The following is a 26,501-nucleotide window of genomic DNA, read 5'->3' on the forward strand; positions in this document are numbered from 1 at the left end:
TATCATTTCATTTTATTTCGGAGAAAGTTATGGGAATATGTTAGCATCAGTTTCTTGGCATTGTCTTTTCAGCGAGGGGATTGTTAGAAGGTTAGACCAACTCATCATCAATTTGAATAAAAAAAAATTGAATTGCAAAAGACAAAAAAACAAGAAATTGATGGTCCCATAAACTATTTTTAACCTTATGAACGTTAAATTATCATTTCATTTTATACATTTAACCTACCAAAAACTATAAAAACTAAAAATAAAATAAAATATAATATTAATATAGCAACTTATTTCAAAGTAACCCCATAACTTAACAGCAAAGTAATGTATGACGATGGAAAAATAGGATGAAAATTAATATAACATATGATAATTTATTTTAAAAGTAACCACATTACATGACACCGAATGTATTTATTGTTAAAGAATATTTCCCATTTCGTTTTTTAATGCCACATGGAACGCGTCACATTAACGAAGCCGACGGTGAAGGACTTGATTGGATAAGTGAGGAGTAAAGTATCAAGATAGTTTTGCGCGTTAGGAATTCGAGTTCTGCGTGTATAACGCTGACATGGCAATGGGTTTTCAGTCGAATATAAAATTTCGAGTTGCGCCTGGATCTCGGTTTTAGAGGAGGACTTTTAAGTTTTGACTTAGGAAATTATTATAGTCCTGCAAATAAAAGACCTCTCTGCTACTGTTGGCGGGTGAGATGATCTTATACATGGTTTCGAAGGGTTTCTAAGGTAAGCGTTTCGACTCTAAAGTCATCGCTTAGCTAGAGCACAATGCAGGCTGCAGCTTTCGCATTATAATTAGAGGAATAATTTATGGAGGATTTGGCAGTCGATTTAGCACATGACTGAATTTGGAGGAGCAGTTGGGTTTGAATTGGCTGGAGGTTTTTGTCCAACCATTGGTATAGATACTTTACCTTTACCTTTTGTGCTGTGCACTGTATTGTATTCTATTGGTTTAGAAATTGGAAACATAAGCTTTATCCATCTGCATTCCATGCCAATTTTCTTCTGATCCCTCTCGAGCTAACTAGCTCTTACTATTTATTCTAATCGGCAAGTGAAGCCCTTTTCCTTCCCGCGATCTCTTCGCCTTAACCAAACGAAGAGGGCGGAGCTTACAGGTATTGATTGCGTTTGGAGATTGAATGAAGGGTCATTTTTTGAGTAGATCGATATACCAGTAGTTCGCAAGATGTCGAGGGCAGAGTCGAACTGGGAGCGACTGGTCCGCTCAGCCCTGCAGAGACAGCAACGACGCAGTCAAACGCCGGGCAGAATCACCAGTGGGCTTGCTAGTGCCGTCCCTTCTGCCTTGAACGCTGCCAATATTGATGCCATTCTCAAGGCCGCAGATGAAATTCAGGATGAAGATCCCAATGTTGCTCGCATTTGTAAGTATTTCGGACATATCCATCTTCTCCTTTCTCCGAATTGCTTCATTGATAGTTGATGTTCTGCGCAAAATAGCAGTTGTCCAGCTATTGGGTATTGGTCAAAGTTGATATTCGCTGCATACTATTTTGTAAACTCTCCGCATTAGGACATATATCATCTGCTATTCTTTCTATGTTTCAACAGAACACCGAACTGTGGTCTCAGAACATTTGTTCTTTCTATGCTTAAATATAATACTGGAGTGTTGCATTGTCCGGATTATAACACCTGTTTGACGAGTCAAATTGGTGTAAATGGATGCTAAAACTTAATATGATACTTTATAAAATATTCTCATCAATAACAGCAATATACTGCAACTACTACTGGCGATTATCTGGCTGTAATCGATCAAATGGTATTAGCAAAATTAAACTGTTTCATCGTACATCAGCTGAAGCAATACATACTGCGAGATCTGATAGTTGTAAGCTACTAAAGCACTTCAGAAAATGAAAATGCAAACTCTGCCACAAAAACAAATTGCAACATGAATAATACTCAATCTTAAAATACCCCTTCTTAATCCGTCCCTGCCCAACCCATAGGCACAACACGCACTCCAATCCTGAGAACATTTCTTTCCAACCATTGTTAACAACTTAAAGGTTAATGAACAAACGGTTATAATGACCAGGAATTTTGATAACATAATAATAGATATAATCTAATTTTAAGATTACAACCTATCCAGACAGAAAATTGATGCATAAAAGCCCCTTGTTCTTGGGAGAAGGGATCTTCTCAACATAAAACAAACAATGGCACCTCTTAATAATGCCCCCAAAACCATCTTAGAAATTTCAATGATATTACCATGTCCAATGAGACTGAAAAGTTGAACAAGTAATAGCAGTATGACTGAAGTTCATAACGCATCTCTCAAGTAAAACTAAGAATACAAAAAATGAAATTGCTAAAAAAATATTAAAGAATTGCAAATTTCGTAACTTGCATGGGGAACGCATATTCGTTATTTAGCCTGGTTTAAAGGTTGCCCATCATGGTAGACGGACAATTATTTTCGATTATTATTGGCAAATGTGTTCTGTCATTACATGTTGGCAGTTATTCAGTGTCTCATGTTTGACAGGGAAAAGCAGCCTTGATCAACTTTTTGTTATTTCGCATTTAAAGTAAATAATGTAAAGAGTAAGGCCTTTTTATTGGAGAAAAAGAGAAGTTATACGTTTAATATATTCCGCTAAACATATATACATAGATCTGGCTTCTGTTGCCAGAATTTGTGGCAGAGATCATTCTTCAGATTGACTTATTCCGTAAGCCATTGAGATATTGCAATTTCTAAGTCCGAACTGACTCTATCAACATATAATCCAAGAAGGCCTGAAGTCTGGAAAATACCGATAGCCTCAATTAATCACCCTAATGGGGAGATCGACCATCAAAACAAGGAACATGTCTCTTGGGCCGAGTGAAAAAGGAGGATTAGGTAATTAAGAGTCACGACTTGGAGAGCGGTGTATGGCAGTAACGACAAATGAGGTACTTGTTCAGTGAGGGGACATCTCTTTTTTTGTCTTTATCATTGCCGCAGGTGAAGTTGTCTTCAAGATGGATGTAGGGAGCCAAATCCATATTTAGGCAGGCAATACTGTGACAGCAAAATAAACCATGGTTAAAAGTTATCGGGGCAAATTCTTATGCTTCCTAAACATTTACTTGCAGAAATTGGAAGGGCTGTGGTAGCCTCAGTCCTAAACTTTGTCAGGGTTGTTTGAAGCCACTGCTTTGAGGGTATAAATGGCTTTCTGTTGAAATTCCAGGCTATTTTCATTAAGTTTGGACTAAAACCAGCAAGTGTTTGCTTACTTTGGCTGCAACAATGAAGATGTTATTTTTGTCTCTGGTGGGGCCTGGATCTTGTCTCCATATTTCTTATTGGTCTGGGTTTGAATCTGCATCAGATTCTGTTGGGCATTGGATAATCCAGCATTCCCCGTGTGTTTCGTGACATGGACTAACCGCCTCTCAAGGATCCGTTAACTCTGGCGATGCATCCGTTTACTAACACCTGCGGGTTTTGGTGTAACGGCAATCGTGATCCCAACAAGTGGTATCAAAGCCAAAGGTCTTGAGTTCGAATCACACCCGGCTCGTGCTGGGGGGGAGATTGTTGGGCATTGGATAATCCAGCACTCCCCGTGTGTTTCATGACATGGACTAACCGCCTCTCAAGGATCCGTTAACTCTGGCGATGCGCCCGTTTACTAACACCTGCGGGTTTTGGTGTAATGGCAGTCGTGATCCCAACAGATTCTTCTTCCTTTTTACCATTGCCACTCCACTGGTTGAGACATTTTGCCATCAGGACATGAGTGGAGGAGCTTCTGTAGTGGCAGAAGCTTTCAAGGTCATTAATATTGGTTTGGCTTGCAATGCAGGAGATTTCATGACAGTCATGATCTTCTGATAATTTCTTATGGTCTTGCCTGCCAGCCAAGTAGCAGTGATCAAGAAATTACTGGCAGAAAAGATGATTTCCCAAAACAGAAAAAGGGAAGGGAACAAAGGTCAGCCTCATCAAGACAGTAGAGAGGTTCATAAAGGTAAGAGGAGGTAATGTTAACTAACATGGGCTTGATTCTTGAATGACTACGCAAAGAGTGCCATTGGACAGGAAGGTTCGCACTCTAGAATCTAGCCTAAAACTATAGATTGTTAAAACTGAAAATACCAATCAAAATTTCTGTTATAAAGTAGTCTAACTAAAAAACACTTACTGCTGAGAATTAAACCAGCAAATATGATACCCTGAAAAGTTGAAAACTCAAAACACCGTCACTTTTTGTCTATTAAATCTGAATATAGAAGCTAAATAAACAGCTCAAAAATCAAACTCTTTAACCACAAAAAGGTGTGCCCTGCTTTTTTTGATAGACTAGGAAGAAGAGGGCTACAATGAATCTAGATGCATACACACCAGTGCCTTAACTGGTAGTGTCAACTCTAACCTTATTCTGCCTAGTTTGGATGGATAACCAAGCCAAAAATAAATTGCGCCCTCCTAGATATCTGTGCCCTACATTAAATCCACATGCATGGGCACCCCTACTAACTTGCAGAATACAACCTCTAACTTGTGCATGCAAAATTAAAAAAAGCAAAAAGCCGAGTTAGAACTGAACTGCAGAATATATAAAATCATCTAAAACTGGAAATAAATTCAGGATGGTGAATGCATGCTTTTGGCATGCGTTTTTCCCTATGTCTCACTCCATAAATACCAGTGCCTCGTCAATGTTGTATGGCTCTGCTGAAGGTTGGTGTGGTGCTGTACAACATTGCTGTAGATGAATAGTGGTGTAGTGGGAACACTGCTCGAGCTGCAGACTTGTAAAGCTAACACTCCCTCTTATTGAGGAAAGTGTTCACCATTGCACCGAGCCTCTTCCTAAACAGCTTGAACTTCTCCTTTGCCAAAGTCTTGGTCAAGATATCTACAACCTGCTGATACTTAGGAATGTATTGTAATACCTCTTATGACATAATGAGGTCAAAGTGCCTATAGAAATGAGGTACAATAACGTTTAGGCTGGTAGGCCGGATACTTTGGACTCCTAGGCTGTTGAGCCAGAGTTTATTTTATGAGGCCTTTGTGCCCTTGTAGCCATATTAAAATAAATTGTGGGGCTGGTGTGCCTAGATTTATATGCCTCAAATGGCTAATTGGTCTGAGAGCCAGATTGTAATTATTTGGTACAGATATTGTAATAATAATAAAAGATGTAGTTTAACTTATAGACTAAATGACAGTTTTCTTGACATTTTTTTCTCGTTAATTTTAACCAAAATCTGGCAGAGATTTCTAAATTCGAGTTTAAGTTGTTTAATTTGTAGATTTCGAGTGCCCCAGGGGTTTTTTCAGAGTGCTTAATCCATTTATGCATTCAAAACTGCATTTTAAACAACAAAAAATCACATTCATTCTTGAAATTTGTGTATCTGTACATCCCCAAAATCTTAATAGAGATGGGGTTTGGTGGTAAGCAGAAGTTTGATTCCCTTACTCCCTCGAGTCCCTCAAGATCCCGTTACTCACAACCAAGACTAAACTGATCCTTCTTCTCCACTGCCATTTTACCCTATTAATCCTTTTCCTCCTCCCCTCACATTCATTCCCTCAAAAATCTTTTCACCCCCCTTCCCTTCCATCTTCCTTAACATTTAACCATAATAATAACACAATTCTAAAAAACCTATTATAAGATTAGAGTTAATAGTTCATTAACAATGACTATTAATTTTAATTTTATATTTATTAATTAATAACAATGACTTCATATAATTCTCTCATCATTAATAATTAACCCTAACTTTACATTATAAATAATAATTATCCCTAACTTTACATTATAAATAATGAATACATTATTATCATTATTTATTAACAATTTTAAAATATATAATGTCTCATCCTCCTAAATTATTCAAACAATGTGGTAATCATAATATTAATTAACTTGATTATTAGTAATAATATTAATTATTATTTCTAATAGTGTTAATAATTATTACTTACAATAATTATAAGTTTATTAACTCCATTTACCTTGGATATAAATTAATTTCCCTTTTATTAATAAATTCCCGTAAATAAAATAATTATATTAAAATCGTTATAATCGTTATAATCTTTCCTTAAGTTAATTTTCATTGAGTCAGCCCCTTCTCATTTCTTAGCTTCCATTTCATATTTATATCCCTTCAACCTTGCTCTTCTCTGTGGATTTGTCCTGACGATGAGTCTTGTTATAGACTTGAAATGTCAACACAAAAATATGGCTACTGTGGTTTATGATTCAAATTTGCAAGATACACAAAATTCTCACCACAGAACTCTTCAATCACTCATTCTTGAAATTGTTTCGCCGGATTCCGGTGAAAAAGTCTATTTCGCCTATAAGTTAGACTACACTATAATAAAAGAAGTTTGTTGCCGAGCCCATTCCATGGAAAAAGTATGGGGGGTGCAACTCCAGAGATAAAAGGCAACACTTGGGTTTCGGTGAAAAACATGCTCTAGGGCCCATGTGGCTTCAATGAGCGCCACTAGGCCAGTGAAGGCCATGCATTTAAAAATGAAGTGTAGGTTCTTGTTATTATTATGCATTCAAGGGGCATTCATTCAGAGAGGATGATTATGATGATTATTCTTTATTTGGGGACGAACCTCAAGGAGTTGGGTTTGGTAATTGATAGCCATTGAGTCTTGACTTGTACTTTGGAACTGGTTGTGGTGGTTTTAGAGCTTAGTGCTCTGTATTTTGTGAACCTTGGTGGTTTTGGGCGTTGGGTGGCTCCAAGGGCTTGATGGCCTTGTTTATGGCTCGGTGCCATCGAGTTCTTGTGGGGACTTAGTTCAAAGATAGTTAAAGAGTCTTGGTTGGGACTTTGGCACTGATTGAGGGGTTTATTTCAATTCGATTGTTTGACACTTGAACACCGGGCAACAACAAGGCTCCTGGAGCTGCAGGGGGACTTGAGTTGCACCACTTGGGTGTCGATTAGGGCACATGAGCCTGTGGCTGAAGATTTAGGCTGCTAGTTGTAGGTTCACTTGGTGCTCTGATAACATGTAGAAACTTTTGTCATATATCCCCACCTAGTTTTAATTTGTTTTGCACATCAAGTTTAATGCCCAAACCCCATGTTCATTGTTGAGTTTTAAACTTGAATATAAATTCAATTAAAACACTAGTAGCTACCACTACTCTTCACATTCAACTGATAAATTTCAAAAGCATTCACAAAGATTTAGACCTTGATTTTTGGTCAATTAGACACTGGAAAAACCTTGAAGGGAAAATCAGTAAGAAGAGGATTTTTATTTGCTTTTATACCAGAGGAATTTGCGACATTGATTACAAACAAGGGTACTTATCTCCCTCCTTGAAACCCAAGCTAGCTCCTAGAAAATTGAATTGCTATCTAGAAATTTGTGCTATAGGTCAAACTTTGACCCCTTGAACTTTGTGCTGTTGTTAAGCAATTAGACCCTCAATTTTTGTGCCATTGTGCAACACTTAGACCCTTGATTTTTGTGCATCTGTTTGTCCTTTTTCCTCCTCGAAATTCAAGCCATAGTTCAGAATTTCTGCCTCAAATTTGTGTTTGCAGACTTGCAAACTGATCTGAAAATGGGGCACTAAAGGCTTCTTGTGAGATTACAAGAAGCTCTCCCACTTCCAAAGCTTAATTATTCCCAAGGTAACTATGATTAACCAATGCGGAACTAATAATGTGCTTGAAAATAAGGTGTATGCTTATGTTTATTTTCACTGATTATATGCTTTAAAATCTGTTGTTTGTGCTGATATGTAAAATACCTGTAACAGTGCAACAAATAACAAACACATGGACAACAATATTAATTTGGAGTTCACCCAAAACTCTTGGGCTACGTCTCCTTGAGCTCTAGTCAACTTGACTAGGCTCTCTGGGATTATGGCATCAGTTCTTTTACAAGCTCCACACTCAACTCCACTGTTTTACACAGAAACAATGGGCTTAGAACACCATCTCATCCCTGGCTCTGAGGCTCTCGGCTCTGGCTCTGGCTCTCAGCTCTGGATATGGCTCTCAGCTTTGGATCTGGCTCTCGGCTTTGGCTCTGGCTCTTGGCTCTGGCTTCTCTGAGCTCTCTCTCGGCCTTTGTGTGCATCAATGGTTTGCTAGACCTCCCAGTGACCTTTAGCAACCTTTTAGTGACCTTTTGCAACTTTACTTCCTGTTAATCGTGCTCTCTGGCTTCTTGCTCTTTCAGCTAAGAGCTCTCCTTCAGCGACCTCTCGCTCTCGCCAACTGGGCTTTTTGCTCCTTTGAGGCATTTTTCCCGGCTCTGTGGCTTCCCCAGCTGTTTCTCTGCGTGTACTCATCCCTCTGCGGCTCTGTGGCTTCTCTGCTCCTTGTCCGTTCAAATCCCCTCTGAGCGTTAAACAATCATTGTCAAACGCCTTCAGGCATGGTGGCCACCTGTTTTTAAATGGAAAGGACCACTGGCGTGGTTAAAATCCCCGGGAACACGTTTCCCTGTTTACACAGAGAAATACACTAAAAACACGCAAAAACTCTTTCTATCGGACTTCAAAAATCATCGAATCCGCCCTATAATCCTTTCGGATCCGCCTTTGGTCGCTATCGCAAGCCCACCATTGATCTGGGTGATCTCTGATCCAACGGTTGATATTCATTTCGGGCGGCTTATGCACACGGAGATTACCCGCCCGAAAAGGCGGTTTTCTCTCTCCGGCGCCAAGCCACGTGTCGGCCAGTGTATGGGATCGGGTGGAGCCCGTCCAATACCACTTACCACCTGAGGCCTGCCCGAAATCCCGCTCATTACGAAACTCAAATAATATAAGGCTGCATGTATAAACCTTTCGGGTCCGTTTTATTGCTCCGGGTGTATTTCCTTTGTATTTCGTTTATTTAACGAAAATGCGAAAATACATAGAAAAACCCTTTTTACCAGAACTCAAAATATATATATATTCGCATCCATAAACCCTTTCGGGTCTGGCTTAAGTCGCATATCGCATCGCATAGCGTAATGGCCAAAACCCCAAATACAAAGGAATATATAGAAAATCTGAAAATACGGATCTCAAAATTTATGCAATCGGGTCCATAATCCCTATCGGGTCCGGGTCCTGATCGCTAATCGCAATCGCAACGGCCCGGGGGTCTGCCCTTTGGGTATGCCGATCCGCTGACGCCGATATTGGTGATCGCATGTCGCGTTGGCCCGGGGGTCCTTCCCTTTTGGGTGTGCCGATTGGCCAATCGCAATCGCTCCATCGCATAGCCCGGGGTCTCGATATCGCATTCGGGCCTATCTTCGATTCGATATATTGGAGATCGTCGATCGGGGGTCCTTCCACCTCTGCTTTAAGTCCTTCCCTTTGGCTATTTGCGATGCGATTTCCTTTATAAGGCCTTTTATGCCATTTTTAGGGGAAATGCCTCATTTTTCAAAGGACAAAGACAATCTTCTTTTTGCGATAACTTCTGCATCTGAAGTCCATTTTAGCCCATTCAAATTGCAGTAGATTCAGGATGAAAAGATCTACGCAATGGGACTATTTCCAGGAGCATCTTTGGACTTTCATTTTCCTCTGTGAGGAACACTTTAGACTTAGAAGTCTATCCAAAATCCATTTTGGATTACGCCTTCCCACTAAAGAACTTTTGGCCTCCAAAAGATTGATATACTGATCTGGACAGTAAATGAGAGTAACAATACCCTCTTCTTTCAGCCTCCATACACTTGCCTTGCATAGTGCCTTTGAGCCAAAGTCTCTGACCACTTTCCTTGTTGGATGTGCTTGTCCTCCTGGGAAGAACTGCCTTCCTCCTTGCCTTCCTGCAGAACTCTTGCTGAGATGGTCATAGAAGGTAGTTTGAACTTCTTTGCCTTCATCATTGATCCAAAGTGGCTCAAAGAAATCTGAAGTACATCTGCTTCACAAAAATTTTCATTTGTACCGGTTTGAAAAGCTGTCAACAACAACTGTTAACAACAATAGAAACACAGACAACAACTGGATGGGCTAAACTCTTGTTTCACAAAAGAAAGAAATTTCACATCTTGTGAACATCTCCATGTCTTACATCTGCATACAAATGATGGACTAGATAACAATCCCACAAAACATGCCTTTAAAACAAATGACCCTTCAAGTCAAGCATGTAGAAAAAGACCTTTAGGACTCTTTTTTTTAGAAAGATGAAACACTTCATCATTATCTCCATCTTGGAGACCAAATCAACTTTTCTCAAGTCAATATTACATGCATGTTTAAAGCAATCAACCCTTCAAGTTAATTACACATACATGTTCAAATACAAGGAAAACATCAACATCCCTGTGTTCATGCATCTCATGCTCATGCATGCATTTCATCCTTCAAATTTCACTTAAGCACACTATACTTTCGAAGCTGAAATGAAATATAATGTTGCAACAACAAAGTGAGCCTCCTACTCAACTTTTCCATTCACCTTCTTGGTAGAAACCTGCAACTTGCATTCCATTAACAAAGAAATGCAAATAGATGCATCAATAGACATGCAATCTTAATTGGATAAGAACTCTAGCCATTTCTTACCAATCCATTTCAAAGGTCTTCCCTTTGTCTGCACATCAGCATCAACATGTGAATCATCCTGAGACACATCATTCATGGAAACTTCCTTTCCATTTCTGCCATCTTCTCTTTCCACTTTCTTCAGCTTTTGTGGAAGCATTGCTGGATTCAGAGTCCAACATCTTTCAGTAAGATGCCCTTGCTTATGGCAGTAAGTGCAACACATGTGCATCCTCTTGACAACATGATTTGCCTTGTCCAATGGACCTTTGGCTTCTTGCTTCCTTTCCTTCAAAAGTTTCCTGTATGTGGCCATTCTCTTCCAACATCTAGAAACATGATGGTTATCCAAACCACAAAAGGAACATGCAATTCTTTTCCAATGCTTATATGGAAATTTACCATGCTTTACATAATCAAAAGGAATATGTTTAGAACCAGATTTATACCTTTCTCTTTCACCTTTATTGCCTTCATGAGGAGGTGAATTGAATGAAGAAGTGGCTCCCTTTGGAACACCATCAATCTCTTCAAGGTTGTCAGAGTTTCCACAACTCTTTGGTTCAAGTGTGTGCTTCTGAACACCTGCATCCTGCAAATGATGCTTCAAGCTATTGCATTCCTCCTAAATACAATCTTCACACTCTTGAGGTAGAAGACCTGCAATGCAACTCCTTGGAGTTGTTTCAATGGCTTTCATGACAACTTTGGAACTTTCTCCATAAGACTCTCCATAACCAAGACCCAAATACTTAGGCCTTTCCTCAACTATTATTGGCTCAACAGTACCTTGTGCATGCTTACCCAAGTCTTTTCCTTCATAGCCCATCTTGGACATGAGCTTGGAACCTATGCTACTAGTATGTTTTTCAAAATAACCAATATAAGCATTCTTAGGAGAATTTGAAGACAAACTGGAATGGTTTACCTCTTCTTCACGCTGATACTTGACTAAGGCTTCTTTGGCAACAAAGAGCTGTAACTCCAACTCATGCATCTTTTTTAGGTTCATATTTGCAATATGAAGTTGCCTCTCCATTTCTTGCAATTTGTCAGAAAGCATCTGATTCTCTTCCTCCACGGAATTCAACTGCACTCTAAGTATGTTGCTTTTCCTTCCATCCTCATACATTTCACTCACCTTGTGCATCATGATGAACAAGTCTTGCTTCATGTCTCCATTAAAGAATCTTGTGATGAAGGAGGGATTTGGGGATTCACTTGTAGAAGTTGTCATTCAAATGAACAAAAGAACTTCAAACAAGACTAACAAAGAGCTTATCCAAACAACCTTTTGCAACAAACCTCTTGTGCTTCAAGGATTGCTTTGAGGTCCTTTGAGATAGAAGAATGCCTTCAGCCCTTCTTCCTTCTTGTCCATCCTGGACTGAGCTATCAATAGCTTTCCCTTCACCTCTGTAAACTCAAACAATAGTCAGTCTGCAAACAAGCATCCAATCAATCAGACAATCAATCTTTGACTGCCCAAACACCTTTCAGACAAGCAATCTTTTGCTCTGTCAATCAAGCATTTTGATCTGATACCACTTGCTTTGGTATAACCAGCTTTGATATCACCTTCTTGAAGGTGGGGTTAACCAATCTTAGGTTCTGATACCACCTGATCTGAAAATGGGGCACTAAAGGCTTCTTGTGAGATTACAAGAACCTCTTCCACTTCCAAAGTTTAATTATTCCCAAGACAACTATGATTAACCAATGTGGAACTAATAATGTGCTTGATAATAAGGTGTATGCTTATGTTTATTTTAACTGATTATATGCTTTAAAATCTGTTGTTTGTGCTGATATGTAAATACATGTAACAATGCAACAGTGCAACAAATAACAAACACATGGACAACAATATTAATTTGGAGTTCACCCAAAACTCTTGGGCTACGTCTCCTTGAGCTCTAGTCAACTCGACTAGGCTCTCTGGGATTATGGCATCAGTTCTTTTACAAGCTACACACTCAACTCCACTATTTTACACAGAAACAATGGACTTAGAACACCATCTCATCCCTGGCTCTGAGGCTTTCGATTCTTGCTCTGGTTCTCGGCTCTGGCTCTGGCTGTTGGCTCTAGCTCTTGGCTTTGGCTTCTCTGAGTTCTCTCTCTCGGCCTCTGCGTGCATCAATGGTTCGCTAGACCTCCCAGCGACCTTTAGCAACCTTCCAGCGACCTTTTGCAGTTTTGCTACTTGTCAATTGTGCTCTCTGGCTTTATGCTCTTTCAGCTAACAACTCCTTCAGCGACCTCTAGCTCTCACCAATTGGGCTTTCAGCTCCTTTGAGGCATTTTTCCCGGCTCTGTGGCTTCCCCAGCCATTTCTCTGCGTGTACTCATCCCTTTGCGGCTCTGCGACTTCTCTGCTCCTTGTCCGTTCAAAACCCCTCTGAGCGTTAAACAATCATTGTCAAACTCCTTCAGGCATGGTGGGCACCTGTTTTTAAACAGAAAGGACCACTGGCACGGTTAAAATCTCTGGGAACACATTTCCCTGTTTACATAGAGAAATACACTAAAAACATGCAAAACTCTTTCTATCGGACATCAAAAATCATCGAATCCGCCTTTGGTCGCTATCGCAAGCCCACCATTGATCTGGGTGATCTCTGATCCAACGGTTGATATTCATTTCGGGCGGATTATGCGCACGAAGATTACCCGCCCGAAAAGGCGGTTTTCTCTCTCCAGCGCCAAGCCACGTGTCGGCTAGTGTATAGGATCGGTTGGAGCCCGTCCAATACCACTTACTGTCTGAGGCCCACCTGAAATCCCGCTCATTATGGAACTCAAATAATATAAGGCTACATGTATAAACCTTTCGGGTCCGTTTTATCGCTTCGGGCGTATTTCCTTTGTATTTCGTTTATTTAACGAAAATGTGAAAATACATAGAAAAACCCTTTTTAACGGAACTCAAAATATATATATTCGCATCCATAAACCCTTTCGGGTCTGGCTTAAGTCGCATATTGCATCGTATAGCGTAATGGCCAAAACCCCAAATACAAAGGAATATATAGAAAATCCGAAAATATGGATCTCAAAATTTATGCAATCGGGTCCATAATCCCTATTGGTTCGGGTCTTGATCGCTAATCGCAATCGCAATCGCAACGGCCTGGGGGTCTGCCCTTTGGGTATGCCGATCCGCCGACGCTGATATCGGCGATCGCATGTTGCGTTGGCTCGGTGGTCCTTCCCTTTTGGGTGTGCTGATCACCGATCGGTCGATTGCAATTGCTCCATCGCATAGCCCGGGGTCTCGATATCACATTCGGGCCTATCCCGAATATATCGAAGATCGCTGATCGGGGGTCCTTCCGCCTCCGCTTTAAGTCCTTCCCTTTGGCTATTTGCGATGCGATTTCCTTTATATGACCTTTTATGCCATTTTTAGGGGAAATGCCTCATTTTTCAAAGGGCAAAGGCAATCTTCTTTTTGTGATAACTTCTGCATCCGAAGTCCATTTTAGCCCATTCAAATTGCAGTAGATTCAGGATGAAAAGATCTACACAATGGGACTATTTCTAGGAGCATATTTGGACTTTCATTTTCCTTTGTGAGGAACACTTTAGACTTAGAAGTCTATCCAAAATCCATTTTGGATCACAAACTCTTCTCGAAATTTGGGCATATCATACTTGTAATAAATGCAACGACCCCCTCGAAATTTGTGTTGGAATATGGCTTGAAAATCATGATGTATAGATTGTTGTAGCTACCTTGAAAAACGTGTTGATTCTCCTCTTAGAAATTTGGGTTGTTGTACCGTTGTATCTTCTCGGGATGTGTGCCACAAATTCTGCCTAGAAGTGCGTGCTGTTGTACGGTCTCTCCTATTGCAAGGGTTTGTTGTCTCAACTTCTCCTCTTTGCTTCTCTCCTCTCCTCTTCACCTAAAGCTACACATGAAGAATGAGCCTCCATTTGCCTTTTTACCCCATTTTAGCCTCCATAAGGATGAGAAGACCTATCCTTAAGATCAAGGGTTGAGATTAGATCTTAGCTTCTCTTGATCAAGGGCAGAGATGTAATCTCACATTGACCCCCTCTCATGTCTCCCCCTTCATTAATGACCCCCTCGAATGACTTTAATAACTTGTTGTATCGTACACCTTTTTGCCTCATAAATTCACTTTAAAAACATAACGCTGTTTTAATATTATAAAGTACACTGTTTACTTTTAGACCTCGTAAAGTGACTAAAAAGTCACATGAATTTAATGATCTCATAAAGCCACACTAAAAATGTTGGTCCATTTGTTTTCCTAGGCATATGCATAAAGCACTAGGAAACACCTTGGTACCTTTTTCAACACTCTCTTACCGAGGAAGGTGTTTCTCACCACTCCCATCTTATCCCTGATGTAGACATACTTGCCCCTTGGCAAGGATTTAGTGAGAATGTCTGCAACCTGTTCATCAATGGATATGCACGCTAGCTTCACTGCCCCTTTTTGAACACAATGTTGGATGAAGTTGTATTTGATCTCAATATGCTTTGACCTGTCATGAAATACTAGATTCTTTGTGAGTTTAATACAACTGTGATTATCACAGTAATTTGTAGTTGGTCTTAGTCGCTGATCAAATAAGCACACAACACCTTGTGAAGGCAAATGGCCTCGCAATTGGCTTGACTAGCTGCAATGTACTCGGCCTTCATGGAACTCAATGCCTTTGATGTTTATCTCTTGTTGAATTGTGACACAACTGTAGAACCCAACATGAAACAACATCGAGATGTACTCTTCCTGTCACTAGCACTTCTTGCCGAATCTGAGTTTGTACAACCTGTGAACTTGACTCCATTCCAGTGGACATAGTCCAATCCATAATCTAATGTGCCTTGTAGGTACCGTAACACATGTTTTGCAACCACCCAATGCACCCTCTTGGGCTCCATCATAAATTGATTCAATGTGTTGATTGCAAAACAAATATCTGGTTGAATGTTGACAAGATACATCAATGACCTGATCAACTGACGATATAAACTGGGGTCTACGAACTCGGAATCATAAGCATGCAACTTCTTCTAGTTGGTAATGATTGGTGTGGCCATAGGCTTGCAGTCCTCCATACGAAATCTCCTCAATATGTCCCTTGTGTTTGGTAGCGTTAGTGGCATTCAACATTTCAAAGGAAAAGACAACATAGGGTTTAATGTCAACATTGGCCAAACTATATGAAAAACCCCCTGCCTCAAATAAAGTATTTCTTATGAAGCGTTTATTTATATGAAGGTGTCAAAAGGTGGATCTGTTGCTGATCATTTAAATGAATTTAATACAGTTACTAGCCAGTTAAGCTTTGTAGGAGTAGCTTTTGATGATGAAATTAGGGCTCTGTTATCTCTGTGCTCATTGCCAGAAAATTGAATGGCTTAATCATGGCTATTAGTGCCATCCTTAGCAAGGAAATGCGATAGAAAAGCTTCGATGATACATCAAATAATGCTTTGACTACAGAGACTAGGGGAAGAAAAATGGAAAGAGGAAGGAGCCTAAGAAATCATAGTAAGTCAAGAAAAGACAGATCCAAATCTAGATCAAGGATAATGTGCTGGAATTTGGAAATGCAGGAAGAAATGACACCTGAAGAAAGAATGTAATTCTCGAAAGGGAAACAAAGGAGATGGACAACAAGAGAACAATCATGAAGCGAATGTAACATGTGATGTGTTGCAAGATGCATTGATTCTTTCATTAGAAAATATTATTGATTCCTGGGTAGTAGATTTAGGGGCTTCATTCCATGCCACACTTGATAGAAAACATTTTCATGACTATATTCAAGGAGATTTTGGATAGGTTTGTTTGGGTGATGATGATAAACCCTATAAAATCATTGGAATGGGTAAAGTTTTCATAAAGCATCAGAATGGAAACCAATGGCTTGTAAAGGAGGTAAGGCTTGTTGTGTAGCTACTTTTACAAGCAAAACCTGGAAGGTCACTAAAATAGCCCTGGTAATAGCAAAAGGAGAAAAGGTTGGTACATTATATTTATGCGATGGTATTTTTACTTTTGTTAATGCTTTAACCTCCATAGGAGCAGATACGACACTCTGGCGTCATAGGTTTGGGCACATGAGTGAGAAGTGGATGCAGATTCTTCACTCAAGGAATTTGTTGCTAGGTTTGAAGCATGTTGATTTGGGTTTTTTGTGAGAATTGTGTTTATGGAAAACATAGGAGAGTCAGATTTCACAGATTTGGGAAAGAAAAGAAGAGTGAAAAATGTATGAGGACCTACTCAGGTATCATCTCTCCGTGGCTCTCGCTATTATGTTACTTTTATTGATGATGCAACTAGGAAAACTTGGGTATATTGTATTCAAAATAATGATAATGTCTTTGATACATTTAAGAAATGGAAAGCTTTGGTTGAGAATGAGTCAGGAAAGAAGTTGAAGTGTCTCAGATTAGATAATGGAGGTGAATACTATAGCAAGGAGTTTGATAATTATTTTTTAAAGCATGGAACTTGTAGAGAGAAGACAGTTCCAGGAACACTACAAGAAAATGGTGTGTCAGAAAGGACGAGCAAAACAATCATGGAGCGTGCAAGGTGCATGGGATTGCAGGCAGGATGACCCTTACAATTTTGGGCAAATGCTGTAGATATTGTTGTTTATCTAACAAACAAAGGGCCTTCAAGTTCCTTGGATGGTGGTATTTCAAAGGAGGCATGGACAAGTAAAAAGGTAAACTACTCATTTCTAAAGACTTTTTGATGTGGAGCCTGTGTCCACATTAATAAAGAAAATAGAACAAAGCTTGAGGCAAAATCAAAGAAATGTACTTTTATTGGATATGGTGTTAATGATTTTGGTTATTGCTTATATGATTATGAAAATCACAAAATCATTAGGAGTAGAGATGTCATATTCAATGAAAAGGTCTTGTATATGAATCAGATGCAGGGGAAAGAAACAAGAAACAAAAAACAAAAAATACAGAGTGTTTGATGAGATCACATAAAAACTAAAAGTGCCTGAAAGTCATAATGATCAACAGCCACAACAACAACAGGCACCTCAAACACCTTAAAGTGGTGTTAGAAGATCTACCAGGATAAGTAGACCCCTTGAACGATACTCTTTCATTATATTATGTATTGTTGACTGATTTTGGTGAACCAGATTGTTATGAAGAAACAATGTAGGTAGAAACCAAGAAGAAGTGGGAGCAAACCATGAAAGAAGAGATGGACTCCTTGGTACATAACCATACTTGGGATTTAGTCAAGTTGCTCGTAGGGAAAACAACATTGTAGAATAAATGGGTCTATAGGTTAAAGAAAGAAGATGGAGGAAAACAGAGGTATAAGGCTAGACTTGTGGTGAAGGGGTTTTGCACAAAAGAAAGGTATAGACTTTGATGAAATATTGTCCTGTTGTTAAAATGATTTCAATTAGAACAATTTTAAGATTAGTGGCAATAGAAGATTTGCATCTTGAACAACTACATGTAAAGGCAACATTTTTCCATGGGGATTTGGAGGAAGAGATTTATATGAAGCAACCACAAGGGTATGAGGTCAAAGGGAAGGAGAAATTAGTATGTAGGTTGAAGAAGATCTTATATGGCTTAAAACAAGCTCCAAGGCAGTGATATCTAAAATTTGACAGGTTTATGTTGGAACAAGGGTACACTAGATGCCACTCTGACCATTGTGTTTATTTTAAAAAGCAAAATGATGGCAAATATATTATATTGCTATTATATGTAGATGACATGCTTGTTGCAGGTTCTAACACGCAAGAAATAAATGTGCTCAAAAGAAAATTGGCAAATTCATTTGCAATGAAGGATTTGGGTGCTGCAAAACAAATCCTTGGTATGATAATAACTAGACACAGGAAAAATCACAAATTAATATTGTCTTAGAGTGAGTACATAGAAAAGGTGTTGCAAAGATTTAATATGCATAATGCAAAACTAGTAAATACACATTTGGCTAGCCATTTCAAACTAAGGAGAAATGTCCCAAAACTTAGGAAGAGATGGATTACATGTTTAAAGTTCCATACACATTAGTAGTTGGAAGCTTAATGTATGCAATGGTGTGCAAAAGGCTTGATATTTCACATGCAAGTGGGAGTTGTCAACATGTATATGAACAATCTAGGAAAACAACATTGGATGGCAGTGAAGTGGATTCTCAATTTGAGAGGTACCGTCAATCAAACATTATTTTTTGGTGGTTCAAACATTGTTCTACAGGGATATGTTGATGCAAATATGGCAGGTGATAGAGATAACGAGAGGAGCAACACATGGTATGTGTTTACTATAGGTGGAACAACGTTCCACCTATCAGTTGGGTTTTAAAAATGCAAAGTGTTGTTGCACTTTCAACAACAAAAGCGGAGTATGTTTCTGCTATAGAGGCCAGTAAATAAATGATTTGATTGCAAAGGTTTATGGATGAATTGGGTAAGAAGCAAGAGATGGGCGGGTTATACAGTGAAAATCAAAGTACCATTCATCTTGCAAAGAAATCAACATTTCATTCCAAGACTAAACATATACAACTCAAGTACCATTTCATATAGTCAGTTTTGGAAGATGGACAATTGAAGTTGGAAAAGATACACACTAACTAGAATCTTGCAAATATGTTAACAAAAGTTGTAACTAGGGAGAAACTCAGATACTACTCAGTTTCAATTGGTCTTCAAGTATGATGGTGAAGATGAGAAACAACCAGGTCCAAGTGGGAGCATTGTCCAACAAGTGAAGCATTGGTGGAGTTGCTATAATCAGTTTCAAAGTGGGAGATTATTGGGTATGGAGCCCGATTGTCTTCTTGGTTTAGAGGTCTTGTTTTAGCCGCGTTGGATCTCAATTCTTAATGAGGCTAGTATCACCGTCAGGGGGGTCCATTGGGGGGGTGACGACGATTTTATGAGCCCCCCCTTGGAGGGGGTTCGAGGGCAGTGCTCCTGAAGCTAAAAATAGATGAAAATTACATTGTAAAATATTGTAATTTCGTAGTCAATTTGAGCTGTTCATTAGGGGAATGATCTGATGGTAGAAGTTATGTTAATTTAGGGTTTTTTTTGCCCTATAAGGCAACCCTTTGTTTATATGATAGAAATTGTATTGCGACTGTGTATTATTATTCTGTGCGAGAAAGAGAGAGGATACTGTGTGAGAGCGAAGAGGAAATTACAACAGATTTGCTGTAGGTTGTATCTCTTCATTCTGCTAGATAATATAAAAAAAGGCCTCGTTATTTCTCTGTGGACATAGCCCAACCACATATATCTGTGTCTCTCTTGTTTTATGCTTTTTTGTGTTTGTGATTTCACGATATTTTATGTGTTCCATTGCTCTGTTTTTTAATTTTCAAAAATTCTGAAGCAAGATCTCTCTTATGATGCTTAATGAATCTCTCTTCTCTTGTAATGAATAAATCATTAACATATAGTACAAGAATGAGTGGATCCTTGCCAACCAAAATGTAATATAGGTTCGGATCTGCGTCACTCTTCTTGAAACCCATTTGCTGCAAGTAGGAGTCAATGCTTGAGTACCATGCTCTTGGTGCCTGCGTCAGATCAAATAAGGCTTTCTTAAACCTACATACATAGAGACTTTCTCCCATGCGCCTTAAAGCCCTGTGGCTGCTTAATATAAACCTCTTCGTGTATGACTCCTTAAAAAAAGGCGACCTTCACATCTATCTGGTGAATCTTCCAACCCATCTTCGCTGCAATGGAGATCACTGCTCTAATCGAGGCTATCGAGCCACTGGTGTGAAGGTATACTCATAATCAACTCCCTCTACCTGTGAGAACCCTTGTGCCACAAATCGAGCTTTGAACTTCTCCACGCTGCCATCCGTATCATGTTTAATTTTGTAAAACCACTCATAGGTCTTCTCATCCTTATGGAGACTAAAAAGGGGGAAAAAGGCAAATGGAGGCTCATTCTTCATGTGTAGCTTTTGGAGAAGAGGAGAGGAGAGGAGAAGCAAGGAGGAGAAGTTGAGATAACAAACCTTGCAATAGGAGAGACCACACAACAACATGCACTTTTAGGTAGAAGTTGTGGCACAGATACCAAGAAGGCAAATGGAGGCTCATTCTTCACGTGTAGCTTTCGGAGAAGAGCAGAGGAGAGGAGAAGCAAAGAGGAGAAGTTGCAATAGCAAACCTTGCAACAGGAGAGACCGCACAACAACATGCACTTTTAGGCATAATTTGTGGCACACATACCAAGAAGGTATAGTGGTACAGTAGCCCAAATTTCTAGGAGAAAATTCAACACGTTTTTTGAGGCAACTATAGTAGCCTATACAATGCGATTTTTGAGGCAAATCCCAATGCAAATTTCGAGGGGGTTAGTGCATTTATTGTAGGTCTAACAAGCCCAAATTTCAAGTAGGATTTGTAGGTCTGCAAGCACGAATTTTGAGGCAAAAATTTTGAATTATGGCCTAAATTTCGAGGAGGAAAAAGGGCAGACATAGGCACAAAAATTGAGGGTTTGAGTGTTGAACAGTGGCACGAAAATTGAGGTTTTGGGTGTTGAACAATATTGCAATGTTCGAGGGGTCAAAGTTTGACTTGTGGCATGAATTTCTAGACAACAGTTCGATTTTGTAGGAGTTGGCTCCAGTTTCAAGGAGGGATATAAGTACCCCTGTTTGTAATTAATGCTTTAAATTTCTTTGAGATAAAAGCAAATAAAAATCCTCTTCCTACTGGTTTTCCCTTCAGGGTTTTTTCAAGGTTTTTTCAAGGTTTGATTGACCAAAAATCAATGTCCAAATTTTGTGCATGCTTTTGAAATTTATTAGTTGAATTTGAAAGAGTAATGGTAGGTTCTAGTGTTTTAATGAATTTATATTCAAGTTTAAAACTTAGCAATGAACATGGGGTTTGGGCATTAAACTTGATGTGCAAAACAAATTGAAACTGAGTGGGTCTACATGAATTTTCTACATGGTATCAGAGCACCAAGTGAACCTACAATTGATAAAGTGTAACCAACAAGCATAAAACAACCTATATACCTAGAGATTTGTGGTTGAGAGGGAGAGTGTTTGCTCATTTTTAGTGTTGAGAAGTTGTGTTGGTTGAGAGGGTCAGATGGCTACTGGTTTGAGGGTGGAGGATAGGTTGAGTGGGGTTGAAAATTTTGGTCCATGGAAGGAGAGGATAGTTTTGTTGCTTGAGGAGTTTGAGTTGTGGGATATTGTTGAGAGTGTAGTACAACCACCTATTGATCCTATTCAATTGGCAGAATTCAACAAGCACAATGTGAAGGCTAAGAGGATCCTTCTTGATGCAATTAAAGACCACCTTATACCTCATGTATCAAGGAAGAAGTTTGCCTATGAGATGTGGCATACCCTGATAAAACTTTACTAGAGCACCAGTGAGAATAGGAAGATGGTGTTACGTGAGAAGCTAAGGAACACCAAGATGACCAAGACTAACACAGTGACCTTATACATTACAAAGATCACACATGTGAGAGATGAGTTGGTTGTAGTGGGAGAGGCTATCCCTGATGACCAGTTGGTCAAGACGACATTGAGTGGTTTTCCTAAGAAGTGTGATGGATTCATTGATGACATTGTTGCTAGAGAGCATCTTCCATATTGGAGGAGGATGTGGGATGATTTCATCCAGGAGGAGACCAAGAGAGTGCCAAGAGTGACAGCCAAAATGGTGGGGCTGATGAGGAGGAGAATGTTGCCCTCACAGCTAAGGGCAAGAAGAAACCTAAGAAGGGGTCCACCAATGGGGCCAAGCAGCACAACGAGAAAGAGAGTACAAGAGAAGGACATGAGCAAAGTGAGATGCTTTGCTTGTCAGAAGATGGGTCACTATGCCTTTCAATGTCCCAATAAGAAGGGGAAGAAGAAGGGTGTTGCAGCATCAGTTGAGGTGGATGAGTTTTCCACCAAATTTGACACAGAGTTTTCCTTAGTGGTGAGTCTTGCCACTAGTGTTACATCTCCTAATGTCTAGTATGTAGACAATGGAGCTTCTCGCCACATGACAGGAGTCAAAGAGCACTTTACAGGTCTTATAGAGACTGGTATAGATAAGGAGGTGGTGCTTGGAGATGATTCCACTATCAGAGCAACAGGGATAGGGACTGTATCCTTTCAGAGGGAGTCACAACCTCCCTTGAAAGTGATGAAGGTCATATATGTTCTAGGGTTGAAGAATAATTTGATTTTAGTTTCCAGTATTGAGGACATGGGATATGTAGTGGTGCTTTGAGATGGAGAGGTACTCATGTATCCCAGGGATCTAGTATCATTTCTACTAGAGTGATTGGAGTTTGTCATGGGAGACTCTATAGGTTCATGTTTCAACCTTCCAGAGCCTTAGTGTCGACGACCAAAACCTTTTCTTTTGTACTACTTCTTCTTCTACACCCATACATGGATAAATAGATCTTAATGGGTACTTGTCCATATATGGTAAATATAGGATGAAGGACCTTGTACCATAAAATAACGGAGCTAATCACCTTCTTCTTGCTCCTGGAAAAATTGATCCAATGCAGACAAACGTAATGTACAAAGGATTAGCATGTTATACATCCAGTGTTGAGATTAGATCTTAAGCTTCTCTTGATCAAGGGTGGAGATCTAATCTCACATTGACCCCCTCTCATGTCTCCCCCTTCATTAATGACCCCCTCTAGTCACTTTAATAACTTGTTGTACCATGTACCTTTTTGCCTCATAAAGTCACTTTAAAAACAAAAAGTCACTTTAATATTATAAAGTACAATGTACTTTTAGACCTCATAAAGTGACTAAAAAGTCACATGACTTTAATGATCTCATAAAGTCACACTAAAAAGGTGGGTTCACTTGTTTTCCTAGGCTTAGGCAAAAAGCACTAGGAAACACCTCCTTGGTACCTTTTTCAGCTGTTATTGGTCAACTGTTGCTTGGAGTTGCCGGACTAGCTCAGGGAGGATCGAGGTTGAGATTATGAGCCACACGGTCTATGGCTGGGAGGAATATCGAAAGCTTGTAGCCAGTCAACATTCTTGATATCTTTTGTGTATTTTTGGTAAATTTATGGATTCTGGTTATAAACGCTGATTCGAGTATTTGCCATGGTTGATGAGTACCATGCACTGATAGTTGCTTGTACGATGTGTCGACAAACTCTAGCCAAGGTTTGGTGCTTTTGAGGTTAAATTTCCATTGTGCATTATCGTGAATCTAATATGCTTAATACTATCGATTTAGAAGAATTATATTGCATATGGTGTTGTGGACTAGGAATTAGATGACTGATTATATATGTGTTGTGTATGATTTATTTACTCTGCTATGGATATTTATTTACAATTATTGTGATGTTAAATGCCTGTATATGACATACAATGCTGCATTTTATAATAGATATAAGAATTATGGCAGATTTGACTACATATGCTTTCGCAGGTAAATTTTAATTATGTGTAAGCAATATTGGTTGAGTGTGTTGCTCGGTCGGGGGCCAGGGTCACTACATGTATTGACGAACTATTGCTCCCTTCTGAATGTTGTATCTGATGAAGTGGTTTCTGATCTCAATATGCTTGGGCTGATCATGAAGCATTGTATTTTCAGAGAGTTTGATGCAACTATAATTGTCAAAGTAAATCATGGTAGTATCCAAAGTCTGATATGTCAACTTTGCCAATAATTTGTGAAGCCAGATGGCTTCCCAACTAACAGGGTTGGCTGCTATGTATTTTACCTTTGCCATATAGCTTGCTTCTCATTGAATTAGGAAACCATACCTGAACCAAACTAAAGCAACACCCTAAAATGCTCAAAAGTGCTCCTTTGGTCACTAGCACTTCCTGTCCAATTAGACTCTGTAATACCCATGTAGCACCAACTCTTCATCACCAACATACCTCAAAGCAAAATGAATTATGGCCTTTAAGTGCTGAAGCACATGTTTTGCAATAACTTGAACTTGCTTGGGCTCATATATGTTAATTTTTTTTTACCCTAGCAAACCAACAATTAGTTTTGTAGTAGAGTTCTGTCAACTGAATAAAAGCACCAGCTAGGGTGTTAACAAAATTAAATTCAGCGGAAAGCAATCTGATTTCAATCATGAAAAAGTGACAATAGATTTTGCCTAATCATAGTTATTCATTAAGTTCTAAGCTTACGCGGGTTCCCTTCCTAGGAAAATGGCCCAATTGAGAAATTATGTATGGCACTAGATTTGATCCATTTGATCAAACCCTCCTTGGCTGATTTGGATATCCTTGTGCCCCTTCCTCAGACTCAACACGAGTATGACACTCCTCACTGAGATGCCTCGCTCAATCTTGTTTTGCTATATATGGTGTGTCTTCTCCTTCTCCTTACCCTTGCTTTTATAACTTTACAATGAGTGAAATCCCTAAATTGATCGACGACCGAGACTAGAGCCGGCCTCACTTGAGATCAAGGGCTGAGATTAAAACATAATCACTAAAGTAATTTACTTTACTTTTTCTAAGTTTACTTTAGTTCAATAAGCTGACATAATACTTATGTGCTTTTCCTATGTCTAACTTAGGCTCAAGTTACTAAAGCATCTTTCTCTCCTAGAGCAAGTATCTAAGGAGATCTTGAGCAACTTAGTCTTGTGTAGAAGTATCTGCTCGAGCTACAAACATCAACACTCTCTCTTAGCGAGGGAGGTACTTTTTCCACTTGTAACTAATTTTAGTCTAGGAATTGCATTCATTGTCTTAGTTGTGCCCTCTAAATGGGAAGCCTTCCCTACCATTTGGTCTAGAAACATCCTCAAAATCTTGCTGTCCTTGCCCCAGTTTCTAGAAGTCTCTTGTTCTTGAACATCTTGTAAGGTCATCTCGTACCAAGAGACCTTCTTGACAGAGTTTGGGGAATCTGTTGAATGTTCCTCCCCTCTTGAACTTGAAGGCCATCCCCCCCTGAGTTGCTTAACTTTTAGAGTTACCTGCTCCTTGTTCTCTGTCACTACTTTGCTTGTGGCCCTTGTGCTAAGTCCTAGCACCCACAAGAAACTTGTTGGTTGATATATCTGCAAAGATCTTTCCTCGTTGATATGTATGGGTCGTCTGAGACATCCACTAAAACTATTGCTATACCCTTGATTGGTATGGTCTCCCTCTTTCCCTCTAAGGGTTGATCTGCTATTCTTCTTGGCAAAGCCTTGTTGGTATTATCCTTTGTACCATGCTTTTGCTGCCCACCATTGACTCATGCTTGTCACGTAAGATCCTTTGCCTAGTGACTCTATTGACCACTGCATCCTGTAGCAACTCGATCATGCCTCGCGTGACACTTTACCCACAATACGATCCTTCACACTGCTCTATGGCACCATCTACACTGGACCCTACTGCGCCCTTTGAGATTGGCTCGTCTATAGCTGGACTACACTGTACACTGTGCAACCTTTCTACTATTGGTTGGTTCAACTTACTTGGTAGTTGTGTTGTCTCTCCATGCTTGACACATGTCCTTAGCAAGTCTAGCTTCTTTGCCTTGATAGCTATTGATGCCCAGACCAATCCTTTGTTGGATACTCCATTTGTGGTTGATCCTTGGTTGTTGTCTATTCGTGGCCAATCTTCTCTTGGCGGTTCAATTATTTGGTTGCGGCCTCAGGCTACTCGTGGTTCCAACATAGTGACCTGTGTTGTGCAACACCATGTCGGTTGCTCAAATCTCTTGCATGGATCGTTTTCCACGGCCCTATTTCTTGCAATGACTGTTGCTTGTCCTTGCGCTTGAGCTAACAATGTAGTAACCCTTGCCTCAACTTGACGTATCCATTCACGACATCTCTGCGCTTTGTGGTCATTCTTGGCCCAACCTTGGTGGTGTTTTAGTTCCTTTGCGAATGGTGACTCATTGTTTCTTGTCGCACAACCGCAAATGCTCTTAGCCCCGGA

General features: G+C 39.6%; 1 protein-coding gene across 3 annotated transcripts in view; it reads left to right on the forward strand.

Moving 5' to 3' along the window:
* Positions 1 to 530: 530 nt before the first annotated feature.
* LOC149234971 (callose synthase 9-like) overlaps positions 531 to 26,501 on the forward strand; it is a 385,867-nt gene continuing 359,896 nt past the window's right edge. Inside the window, exons 1-3 of one of the 3 annotated variants that reach the window (XM_089372025.1) lie at positions 531 to 743; positions 844 to 916; positions 1,081 to 1,408. In XM_089372025.1, coding sequence (XP_089228151.1) covers positions 1,210 to 1,408 — 199 coding nt within the window. In that variant the 5' untranslated portion in view covers positions 531 to 743; positions 844 to 916; positions 1,081 to 1,209. Of the gene's footprint in view, positions 744 to 843; positions 917 to 955; positions 1,409 to 26,501 lie in introns of those variants that run through there. The other 2 variants (XM_089372026.1, XM_089372024.1) reach the window with 2 other exon arrangements.

Source organism: Pinus tabuliformis, chromosome 8, assembly GCF_031772625.1.
Source record: "Pinus tabuliformis cultivar Carrire ecotype Pingquan chromosome 8, CPIR1, whole genome shotgun sequence".
Lineage (NCBI taxonomy): Eukaryota > Viridiplantae > Streptophyta > Pinopsida > Pinales > Pinaceae > Pinus > Pinus tabuliformis.